Source organism: Pinus tabuliformis, chromosome 7 (assembly GCF_031772625.1).
Source record: "Pinus tabuliformis cultivar Carrire ecotype Pingquan chromosome 7, CPIR1, whole genome shotgun sequence".
NCBI classification, from domain to species: Eukaryota; Viridiplantae; Streptophyta; class Pinopsida; order Pinales; family Pinaceae; genus Pinus; species Pinus tabuliformis.
Window position 1 is genome coordinate 1,872,978,626 of NC_142293.1, and position 12,990 is coordinate 1,872,991,615.

General features: G+C 39.5%; 1 protein-coding gene across 1 annotated transcript; it reads right to left on the reverse strand.

The window, feature by feature from the left end:
* Window positions 1-5,684: 5,684 nt before the first annotated feature.
* LOC149255948 (uncharacterized) lies at window positions 5,685-6,422 on the reverse strand. The gene has a single exon (XM_089455163.1). It carries the CDS (start codon window positions 6,420-6,422, stop codon window positions 5,685-5,687), a length of 738 nt encoding a protein of 245 aa, XP_089311289.1.
* Window positions 6,423-12,990: the final 6,568 nt, after the last annotated feature.

A 12,990-nucleotide genomic window follows, 5' to 3' on the forward strand; every position in this document is an offset into this window, starting at 1 on the left:
CCAGCGGAGTCGCCAATTTGTTGTTCGGAAAAGTATCCAATACGGAATGACCCTATCCCACTCTAAGGGTGATAGTACCTCAGCAACAATCAAAGCAAAGCTATTCAAGATTACTTCTTTATGAGATGTACAAGAGGGGAGAAAGAGATCCACTAACCGATGTCTTTCGCTAATGATTGATCCAATCTTCTCTCCTTGCTGCTTGCTCCCAGCTCCTTTCTCTTTCACTGGCCCAACTACACCAAGATCCTGCAAAATAAAAAGAGAGGGAAACTACAAGAAGCATACATTCATAATTGATTCAAGGATTAGAATAAATCAAATACACAAGTATAACAATACACCATTGAACACATGCATATAGAAGAACCTCGAATGCTTTATTAATGGAAGAAGTAAAGTTCAGGAAGTGATACAACCATAAAAGGCCCAATCCAGCATCACCTCCCAGCAGAAAGAAATCTCCTCTTCACCTCCTTCAAAGCAAATCACCCAATAGTTCTAAACTCAAACCAACAGCACTTCCTTACATTCACAAGATTCCAGCCTCCCTAGACCTCATGAGAGAGCTCTATATATAGGAGTTTTGGAGAAAGGATGAGTCAGCTTGAGGCTGGCATGAAGCTGACTAGTGTCCTCTCCCACTTCAGTTATTCTTCAGTTCTTGAGTCCATTTGGAGGTTCTTGCTTCCACTTGGAGATCTAGACCCTCTTACTCATCACCAGTCGAATTCTCTGATCCAAGTGTCATTTTGGAAGCTTCCTGGGCATTGACATCTTGAGGAATGACTGTGCCACTTGTCCAAACTCGCCCAGCTCAGGTAGCCTTCTTTGCAGTTGACGTTCAGCGCAGGTACACAGTGGAGCAGTTGACATTCAGCGCCGATGCTCAGTGGATCAGTTGACATGATCCAGAATTTCCTTGTTTTTGAGTGTTTTCAGGTGGAGAACTGATATTCAGTGTTGAGGTTTCTGACCTTGTTCCTCTAGGGGTAGGAACAACATGTTTAGGGACTTTGGATCCCTTAGATTATGGACATTTCATGCTTCATGCTGTAAGGCACAAAAATGTCTATAACATGGTTGCAGATTTGGAATAGTACCAGTTAATAACCCTTGTTCAATAGGTTGAGGAGATGCTCCCAAAAAAATACCAGTAAGTCACTGATACCCAGAGGGAATAGAAGGACCGTCGTATAAAAAGGTTTCTGGAGATTGAGAAAACATGGACGACTATCTTGACATATTTAATGGAGGATAATAACCCCTAGGTGTGGGATGAAAAGGAATGTGAGGTGGTGAAAAACTTAGTCCCATGTTTTCCAAAAAATTGGTCAATGAAAGATACCAAGCGTCCCTTCTAGGTGGTCTGTAAAAGATCGATTCACGCTCCCTAAGTTCTATAGCTGGTTGATTTTCAGGGATAGGGATACCTTCTTCCAGAGTAACAAGTTCTTCAATAGCAATAAGTCCAGAAGGAAGATTTTGGGTAATGACTCTTTCTACCCTGGGTGAACCAGGACCACTGGAAGTTGGAGTGGAAAATCCTGATGTTGGAGTAGCAGCAGGTTCAGTTTCAAGTTCAGATATTTCAGGTTCCTCAGCTAAATCACTAGTAGAAGAAAAACTACCAGTAATTTCAGAAAATGAAACAGGTTCTAAAATATACTCTGGTGCTTGAACTTGGTAATGAGGATGTACAACCAAAGAAGACTCTCCTTCTTTAGGTGACCCAACTCTACTGTCACTAGGAGTTACAAGGGCTCGAAGCCCTTCAAGCGGGCTCGGTGAAAACTCAGGACGTTGGCCCCAAAGTCTATGGGACTTCCTCGATAATTCAGCCACGATTAAAAAAAATTTAACTACTTCACACGCAAAAAAAGAAAAATCTCAATGAAAAAACACCTAAAGTCTCTAAAGAACCAAACAATTTTGAATCACACGTCTAAAGAATCTAGGAGGCCAAACCACACACAAACAGTAACTTTCCATACCGAAAACACTAGTTGGTGATGAAATCCAACGTCGCAGAATTCAATACAGAAATGGTGGTTGGAACAGTCACCCCGGCAACCTACTTAATGAATAGACTGGCACAAGTTTCTCCACTAAACCGTCTCGAGTGAAGAGAACCCCCCAGAATCCAAGTGAGTCTAGCCGACGTCTGCTCCAGGTACAGTGGGATCTTCCCTCCACCGTCACCTTAGGAAAGAATCCTATAGAATATGGTCACTATGGTTACCAACGGAAACAAATATATCTGGGGGAACAGTCTGTGATCCGATACACACGCAAGGGCATAGTAACAAGCTCAATCCCCTTGAAGGCTCCTTGACATAATCCAAGGTTTACCAATAAGTGACCCCAGGCTCCTCGACAATGGTTAATCTGAGGTTTACCATTTTTAATACGTGTATATCTAGTATCATTCCCAATGAGGAAGGATTGATTACCCCACTGGTTCAGACACGATCTTGTGCTTGACTCCTATAAGAGGAGCTTCCTAGAGCATAGATGTAACAATTGGAATTTATCTCCTATCGCAAGATACAGCTACTTGTTTTTTTTACTATCTTGGAGAATTAATTACTCCCTACTCCAAGATACTATCCTAAGCTATGTTGGTGATAAAGAGCCCTAGAAATAAAAATATTACTAGATAGATTTTACTTTAAGCGTTATTTTTTTATTGTTTTTTTCTTAAGTCAAAAGGTGCGGAGATGAAACTTATGGTGTGAAGACTCGACTCCAAATCACTAAAAATGCTTAGGATGAAAAACAATCATTTTTCTTCAATGAATTTCTAGCTAGAGAAAGAGTTGAGAATGCAAATGCTTGTAAAAACAAATCTTTCCTTAACAAACAAATCAAAAGAAGAACTTTTTGTCTTTTCCAATACACTCAAAACGAGACAACTAGTTATGCTCATGAAAATTTCCCTTTATTTTCAAACACTCAAATACTACTAAAACAAACTTTTTCAAAAGAGAATTTTTTTATTTTATAAAACACTCAAAACTATAGAAAAATCTAATCTTGAGATCTATAAATTCTAAAAAACTATTTGAAGTAAAAGCTTACAAGATTTCTTTTCAAGGATGTTTTACTTAGCTATAAGCAAACTAAGGACTAATTTGTCCAGAATCACAAATCAGTCAAAAAACAACCAATTTTTGTTTTATTTTCTAAAAATGAAATCCAAAACTTTCAACACAAGTCCTTTCGAAGTTTCACAAAGAGAAAAACAAGATGGATACCTCAACAAAGGTAGATTTCACGAAATGGCCAGAATAATAAGAAGGCCAGCAAAAACCAAGGTGATTTGAGGCTTCTAAGGCTTTTAAGCTCTGAGTTACTACAAGACCAAACGAAAATCAAGTCCGACACACGAAACTTCTAGGAATTTCACATAAAACCCTAATGCCAATGGAATGACCCTAAGAAAAATTCCTGACAAGTCGTGCAAATCTGGGCAGAGGCTAAAAACACATAAACAAATCCTAAGCTATCTGAATGAGAAAATTTCATTTTTTTTAAATTTTGACAGGGTCCGCAGGCCCCCAGTTTGCCCAGGTGCGGTACCGCTCTGTGTGTAAAGCAAAAGTGCGGGTATGTCCGGACTGTGTTACAAGCAGAGGGTGCAGTCCTCTCCCAAAATTATGAAAAACAAAAAATAATTCAAGATCTACTAAACCTACCAAATCCCACGCACATCAAGCCAAAAACCAGAAACAAAGACACAGTTTCTCAAGTTAAAGTAAAATCAAAGGAAAAATAAAAAATTCAAGTCCCCAGCGGAGTCGTCATTTTGTCGGCTGGATAAGTCGTTTTTGCGGACAAGACCGACCTCCCTAGTATCTAATGATATCTAGCGACAAGCAAACCAAACAAATTCTATCTTTCTCTAAATATGCAATTTATGAATAAAGGCAAACAAGTGTTTTAGGCCTACCTTGGATCCAGTGCAAGTTTGTGGAAGCCACGCTCCGTTGATTCAAATGAACTACCTTGTAAAGAATCTGCAAACACAAAAAAGCACAAACATTAAATAGCACCTGAAAAACCAATATAATAAAGCATATTTATCATGATGATCAAGGAATTCATGAAACAAATCACATAAGACAATTTGTTGAGAAAAATGAATCTGATTGTATTAACTTTAATCAAAGAAGAACTTTACAACCTTGGTGCCTTGATGTTGTACAAGCTCCTCCCAGGGTCCAGCAAGAATCTCCTCTACTTTGACAAGTTTCACTCTCTTCCCAATGAAGCCAAAAGGTATGTAATCTCTCCTCTCAAGCTTAACTAGGAAGTCTCAATTCCAACAACATTTACCCTAAAAAATGTTCGGCTTCTAACCTCCCTAGAAACTAGCCCAATGCCTTAATTTATAGTGCAATGGAGGGAAGTTACTAGGTCCACCTTCAAAGGGATAAAGCCCTCCTTCAAAGGGATAAGCTCCTGTCATCAAGGGATTAGCTCCTTTACTTTTGGGATGCATGAACCACCTAGGAGCGAACCATCCATGTCAAGATTCCTTCTAGAATCATCCAGAATTAACCCAAAGTGCGTTTTTAAGAATAAACTTGCGCCTTTTTGACTTTCACAGGGGTCCGCACCCACTCCTTTAGGGACAGAGCGGGCAGGTCCGCAGGTAACATGAACATAGAGTGCAGGACCGCAGGTAATAGTAAGAGAAAGTGCGGAAGCAGAGCTTTATTGATTATAAAGTCTTTCTCTCATTTTTAAAGCTTGACATGGAGAGCTGATGTTTGAGACTTGCTAAGGAGGACAGTATGAATGATGATAGACCCATACTGACTGAAAACAGTCATGGTGACAATATTTTGTGTAACAATCAACAATAGGGCCTAGGGTTTCCTGTAAGAATATTATATCCAGTGAGTCGAAAGTGAATAACCGACAAAGAGCTAGTTTTTTATCAGGCCTAGCTAGCCCTCAACAATTGCAGGATAAGAACTTCATGGAGGGGGGTCAAATGGGGCTTCTCTAGCTCTAAGGACCCCAAGAATAGTGGATTGTCTGCCCAAAGCAATATCATCATCCGCTTGAGATTGTGCATGCTTAATTTGAGAGGGACGATCCTGGAGAGTCTTAGGAGGGGGAGGGGAATGAATGAAGTCCAGTCTGACTTGATCCTGCTCTTGTTTCTTTGTTCTAGAATGTGTGTTGTATCTTGAAAAAGAAAGAGCAGTCAAGGAGGAAAAGGGCACCGGAGGGGGGGTACAAAAAAGAGATGGGGGCATGGGGGGAAAACTGTGTGAGGGGGAGCCAAATCACATGTGATCTGGGATGTTGCCGCATCAAAATTTACTGTGCCCAATCCCAAAGATAGCCCGGGTAATATAATTTCATTAACATCATAAAAGCATTGAGAGGGGATCGAGTAAATGGAGTTCATACCCTGAAGTATTGGAGTCATCCGAGGCTGCCATGGCTGGTGCAGGAATCGGTGGCGGTGGACGGTGCGGCAGCCTGCCACACTTTCTCGGGATGTTTTGTGACAGAGCCGTGGACTTATGCCCAGATCCAGATAGTGCAGCCATTCCTTTTGAGTGTGGATTGGTGTTCCTAGGCAGATCTTCAGAAGCCCTAGGTTGTTCCTCCCTTACTAGTTCTCTGAGTGAATGTGCCTCCTGCGCATGAGATTCCAAAGGAGCCTATCTAGTAGCCTTCCTGGTATTCCACCTATTCAGAGGGAAATCTTTGAATAGATGCCCCACTTTGTGACAGCGCCTACATCTGAAGGGAACTCCTTCATAATCCAACATCTGTCTCCTTGTAGTATTCCTCCATTGAATGTTGATGTACTCAGGTAGTCCATCTGAGAGGTCAAGATGAACTAATATCCTGGCATAGGCCATTCTTCCAGTGGTTTGGAAAGAGGCATCAAAGGTTAAATAAGATCCCATTGCATCCCCGATCCTCCTGAAAATCTCCTCTATCCAGAAATGACAGGGAAGGCCTGGAAGACGAACGCATATAGGCCCAGCCTCCACTCTTTCTTGTTCGGGATCAAACATTGGCATCCATCTCTTGAGGAGAACTGGGCCCTGGTCGATGTGCCAAATAGTGGAGAGTACCCAATTTGTATGGGCTAGACATTTGAATCTGAGGGCAAACCATCCCTTGACAAAGGTTTGTACCCTGGGGGGTTCTGTCAGATGATGACCCCAAACTTCCATCGCCCAATTTTGTAGCCTCTCCACACTGTAGTGCCTTCCTCTTACACGTCCCACCAAAACTTTCTCCGTCGAATCCATTGACTCCAATAACGATGTGTCCTTGGAAAGCTTTAGGAAAATATCACTGCTCCTCAGTTGTAGACACCTTTTCCTCTTAGGTGCCTTTTTGTATCTGTTGCTTGTGCCTTCAATTGTTCGACCTGGCTGTACCATCGCTTGAGTGTTTGAAGCCCTTTCTGTTGTAGGGCCTTTCACTGGGATGGAGTCGAAAAACCCCAGAATGATGCCTATTCCTGTGAAGTTGCTAGGTAGATGTGTCCTTGTGTCCCTAGGAGTTGTTGATAGAGGCGCCTGAGAGTTTGTAGCTGGTTGTTGACTTTCCTAGGGTTTGTACAAACCCACCACTGTGGGAAATGAGCTCGAACCCGGCCCAAAGGCTTGGATCCCAGGATGCTGCAAGGGCTCAAAACTAGGCAAGGTGCAGGGCAAGGGTGGAGGGGAGATGAAATCCTAGATAGCCGAGGCTTTTTTGGGCAGCGAGATGGAGGGGATGCGGGGTCTAGAGATGGTGGGGAGGGCTTCTACTTCCTCAGAAAATTCATGGTCAAATGAAAACAAATCCTCCGCACTGGTAATAGGCTGAGTCCAAATGGGCATGCCCTCTATAGGATCTGCAATATAATCAACGAGATCCTCCATAACTGTCAATACAGCTAGCTGACAGCTGCCTCTAGTATTTATGCAAGAAATAGAGTATGTCATCACGAGGGACCGAAAACGGTTTAGGGTTAATACAAACAAAGACCGGATGGCTGTACCCGTAAGCAGTTATGGTGGGAGGTTAATGTAGTCGCGGGAGAGATAGTTTCTATAAAAATTAACTTTTTGTTTTACAGGTTCCTAAAAAATTTCCTTGGCATTTCTAGTGTTGTGTCTTGAAGTTTATGCACCCTAGATTGACATTAAATGTTGGTACATTAATCTACCCTATACTACACCTGTTAGAAAAATATATATTACATAGCAACGGAACACATAAAATATTGTAGAAATATAAACACAGAAAACACATAAAATAAGAGAGACACAAATATACATGGTTCACCCAGTTTGGGCTACGTCCACGGAGAAACAGCCAGTCCTTCTTTTTATATTATCCAGCAAACTGAAGAGATACAACCTATAGCAGATCCGCTGTAACTCCCTCTTCGCTCTCAATCTCTTCTCTCTTCCTCACTCAGAATACAGATATACATAGATACAATACAATTCCCTCATATATAGTGAGGGGTTTCCTTCTAGGGAAAAAATCCTAAATTAAACATAACTTCTATTGTCAGATCATCCACATAATGAACCGCCCAGATTGATTAGAAATTACTATACTTTTACAAGGCAATTTTACATCTGTTTTTATCTTCGGGGGTGCTGCCCCCGAAACCCCCACTAAGGCACGCTAGCCGCTGGACCCCCAAGGCGGGGGGGATTAGCCCCCCAGACCCCCATAAGGGGGACAAGTCCCCTCGCACCCCCCCCCCCGCATGAAGGAGTGTACAATCTTGCTGGGGCATACATTCGGCTGAAACCTTTGAATACAAAAGGTAATCAGGCTCCACACCCAACAAACAACCAACATTTTGGTGTCGTTATCGGGGAGGCACTTAAGGGATTGACCTTGGTGACCTACTACAATTTGGTTTTCTTCTTCACCTAGTTTTTCTTGCAAGTTTTTGTTTCTTTCCTGCACAATTTTGTTTATTAAATGTAAAATCAAAATTCAAATTTATTAATGTTTTATAATTTATAATATTTTAATTGAGTTTTATAATTTATATTATTTTAATTGATTGTAATTTTATAAGTTTATTCACAACATTTTTTACTAGAGTGTGAGTATGTTAAATAAAGGAGTTCAGGATTTTATTTCATTTTTTTTTTATAAAATTTATAAATATTTTTTAACTCATGTTTAATCAATTTGGAATCACAAACGGTTTTTTTTACTAGATAAGGGATTTTAATAAGATATTATTTATTAAATAAATAAAATGGGTTGGGTTGATTAAGATTTAATTTATTATATAAGAAAAAGTAATTAAATATTATCTATATATATAGATATAATTGTATTTTTCAACTAATTTATAAAGTTCAGATAAATGATTTTTAAAATAATCTTAGGCACGACATTATATATAGTTCCAAAATAGTGTTCTTAAATTTTTTTATAAGAGTATATTCTAACATATATTCTAAATAAAAGACAAACTTTGAAATAAGTAAAAGAAAGCTAAAGAAATGCATGGGTCAATATAGCTTGAGTTCTATGTGTCACGCCTTTGTTTTGCCGCATTTAATACACTTTTTTTTCTTTATAATCCCTTATGTTTTTATTAATATCTCATGGTCATTGTTGTCATTTTTCATATTGTTGGGATAATTATCTTAAATTCAAGCATCACAAGGTAACTTGTTTAATTTCCCCTCTTTTATTTAAGAGGAATTATGCGAGATTGCTATTAATAATGGTTCATCATGTGGTAGGTGAACATTAATAATTGGTCGCTAGTGCACCAACAACTAGAGAAAGGATCAAACAGGACCATATTGTAGCATGAAACAAATTTATAGTTCAACATATTGGCGCACTTTGGGACAAAGTTGGGAACATGGTTTTTTCCCACAACAATATTTTCATGCTCCCATGTGATTCAAAACATGCCTAGGTTATTAGAATGGATTTCTAGAAAATAATTAATGCTTCAGCCCAAATTTACAACATGCTTTTAAATATCCAACTTCCTCCTCCATTTGCATGCATATGAGGGTGAATATAAAAATTATGAGACATGGGTTTTGTTCCCTGTATGGAAAATTGAGTATTACGTTGGTTGATTTCCAAAATTTTCCATGATATGGGAGATACAAAAGGTTCTTTGGGGCCAATTTGTAAAAAAAAAATACAATTTTCCATATTTCTAAATTATGCCCAAATTTGAAGAAAATGAGAAAAATCAACAATTTCTTCGAGAATTTGAAGTGCACACTTAAATTTTATATTTAGATCTTCATGATTGCTGACTATATCTACAACTTCACTTTTGGAATTGGCAGGACAATGTGTATGTTGGACTTGTCATTACATTTCAAACAATAGTACGTCTCTTATACAAATTCAATTCAAAAGGGAATTCAAGTATAAATGTTTTTTGAAGAATAATATAATTTTAGAATTTGATAAAAATATATACTATGAACTTTTGAGATCGAAAAATGTTTCTACAAGTCCTTATTTTATTAACATTTTGTTGTTGTAGGTTGCTTCCATATTTCAATTAGCTTTGAATTCAAACTTTTATCATTAAATATAGACCTGTAGCTTATGTTTTTATGATTACAGGTTATGGTTTTGAGGTTGTGGAAATTAGTCATTTCTAGAGTTCGTTATTGATTAGGTAAGTTCATTTGTTTATGAAAGTTTGGAATTTTTGTGTAGGTTTGTAGAGAGTATTGTTTTATTTGAATAGAATTATTGAAATTTCTGCATATTATGCCTGAGCAGATTTAGAACCTTTCTTACATTTCTTTAGTTTACATGGAGAAAGCAGGACCAGGTTCATATTTGGTTACTTATCTTGGATTTTCATTTTGCATTATGTGATGGTTGACAGTCATATTTGGTGTTTAGGATGTCAAAGAGCTTGATTCTGTTGGAAATAATACTGAGAGGGGGGGTGACCCCTCTCAATGTGACCGGGGGGGTCACCCCCCCGGTCATACTTCTTTGTTTTTGAGCTTCTCTAGTCATGATCGTTTTATATGCAACACATTGAGCTGCTTTGTGACCAAATTTATGGCAAGAGAAGCATTGTCCATTGAAGAAACTTCTGCGGTTATCAAATCTTCCAGCCAAACGATTGTCATTCATTCTTGAAGCAAATTGAGAGGATTTTACCTATGGCTGGTTGTAGCTTTTGTTCATCCTTAAGACGGATTTCCCCTGGTTTACCTGATAGTCTTTGTTTGTAATTGGTCCCTGCTTTACCTGGTGATCTCCATTGTGCTTTTGCTCATTCCTTCTTGCTGCATCAAGATAACTCTTTGAGTTGGATGCTTGAGAAGTTTCTCCATTATACCCCAAACCTGTCTTGTTTAGTGGAGAACGTTGTACATTGATGATCTCATCCAGAGTTTCAGATCCTTTGACAAAATTAAGATTAATAGCCTTTGTTTTCTCAATCTCTTTTCTAAGACCAACGATTTCACCTTCTAACTTTTCAAGATATTTTTCTTTTTCATCAATCTGAAATTGTAGAGTATCAATGATCATATTCTTTTCTTCTATACATGTCTTGAGTCTAGAAATTTCTTCATGAAAGCTATCCACATCTATAGCATCCATGTAATCATCATCTTCAAATGCCATTAAAAGTTTATAGTCATTACCTCGTTCATCTTCATCACTATTTGATAGACCATCACTATCTTCATGAGTGTAGTAGCTTTTCTTATTTGCATTCCGTTTCTTGCTCCATCTAGCAGGTTCCTTTCCTTTGTCAATCTTATCCTTATGAGGACATTTCGCAGCATAATGACCTACTCTTCCACAAGCAAAACATTTAAAAGGTAACTTAGCTCTGAACCTTCCAGTACCCCGTTGAAGATTTCTGACAAAATTTGATTCTTATTCTTCTTCTGGCACGTGACTTGCTTCATAGTAGTCTCCTTTGCCTGAAGCCTTGAAAGCAACTTCTCTCCTATCTGATGGACCTCCCTTTCTCATTTCATAAACAGTTAGAATTCCGTGTAGCTGAGACATAGTAAGAATTCGTAGATTTTCCTTTTCTTCTATTGCAGACACTTTAGATTCAAACTTGGGGGACAATGATCTTAAAACTTTTTCAACCACAATAGCCTCTTTTATTTCTTCACCCAAGTTTTTCATGCAATTAACAATCTCGTCTACCTGAAGGAAATAGTTAGCCACACTTTCATCATTATACATTCTGAGATTTTCATACTGAATCCTGAGGGTTTGAAGTTTAGCACACTTTACCTGTTCATCTCCTTCGTAGCTCAAGACAATCTTGTCCCATATTTCTTTTGCGGATTTATATTGCATAACCTTCACGAATTCTGTTTGAGATAAGAATCCCAGCAGAGTATTGACTGCTTTAGCATTTGTTTCATATTTCTTCTTTTCGTTCGTATCTGTAGGAGTAGCTGAAGGAAAATTGTAGCATGTATCTATGATATCCCAAACTTCTGTACCAAGAGATTGAAGATAGGCAGTAACTCTTACCTTCCAATAATTGAAGTTTGTCCCATCAAAAATTGGTGGCCTGATTGATGCTTCCCTCTCGTAGTTGCTCATGATGAATGATCTTCCTTCAAGCGATCAAGCTTCTCTGAAGGACCTGCTCTGATACCAATTGTTGGAAATAATACTGAGAGGGGGGGTGAATCAGTATTATCAAGTTCTTTTAATAAATCTTCCTTATTTATACTTTGAATTATTTTTGCATGTCAGTACCATAAAATAATGAGCATGAACAAAGAAAACAGATAGTCACACCAAAGAACACCAGATGTAAGGTGGAAACCCAATGTGGGTGAAAACCACCTGCTGCAATATGTCTCTATCTTCTTTCAAATTAGAAACTCCTTTTACAATGGTTTTGTACTGGTGCAGTCCTTTACCAGTACGCAGGCTGCAACCTGCAGAGAGCTACAACTCTCTCTCGTTTTCCAGTCTCTCCTGGAAGGGAGCTACAACCCCCTACTTCTTTCAAGGACCACTTTTCATAAATTTTCAAACTGGATCCAAGAATATCAAATGATCATCAAGTACAAGTAAATCACCCAGTCAACTGCAGTAACCAGATCAATAGTAACAGTAAACTAAACCCAGAACACCTTATCAACAGAGGAAAGTCAGTCAAATAAATGCCTTAATACAGATACGCAGTTTTTCTTTCTCTGGCCTGCGTGGCTCCGCACTTCACCTTTTGCTCCCCTGCGTATACCCGCAGAGAGCCTTCTGCTGCACCGCGTACCCACGCACTGTTTCTTCAATCACGCTGCGTACTGCTACTGTAGCCATGCACCCACAGATGCTATCGCGCCGCGTACTTCTACTGTAGCCACGCACCCACATATGCTATCGCGTTGCGTACTTACGCACCTGCGGCTTCTGAAGTGCAGCGTACTTTCACTGTGCCTACGCACCTGAACCTCTGTCGCGCTGCGTACCCACGCACTGCGCCTTCTTCTGCTCTGCGTACCCACGAACTGCTCCTTCTTCTGCTCTGCGTACCCACGCACTTGCACCATTAATCACCTGCGTACCTCTGATTAGGGCCGAATTGGCAGTCCACCAGTGTGCCACAGATAGTCAGATGCCCTGATCATGTGCCCGAGAGATCATGCTTCATAGATTCACTTTCAAGCTCGATAACCCAATATTTCAGATCTTAAGATATTCAATTTTCAAAAGATACCTTGGCCAAGTGATCTCCTTCCCTATTTATAGTCAAAATAGATCCTATACCACGGGCCAAAACCATAGAAACAAGAACGACGGGCTTAATACCACGGGCCAAACATCAGAAACCCCACGTGAGCGCGCTTCTCTGCCTTGAAGTGAGTGAACTGGGGGTACACACCTCATGAACGGGTCACCTGCGTGTATAAACGCACTTCATGGCCAGCGTACCTGCGGGTACGCACCTTTTGAACTATTCTCCTACAAACCTCTTAATTTCCAATATTTTAGAACCTG

Coding starts and splice junctions, on each gene's coding strand:
- LOC149255948 (XM_089455163.1), bottom strand. CDS start 6,422: ATGGTACAGCCAGGTCGAACAATTGAAGGCACAAGCAACAGATACAAA.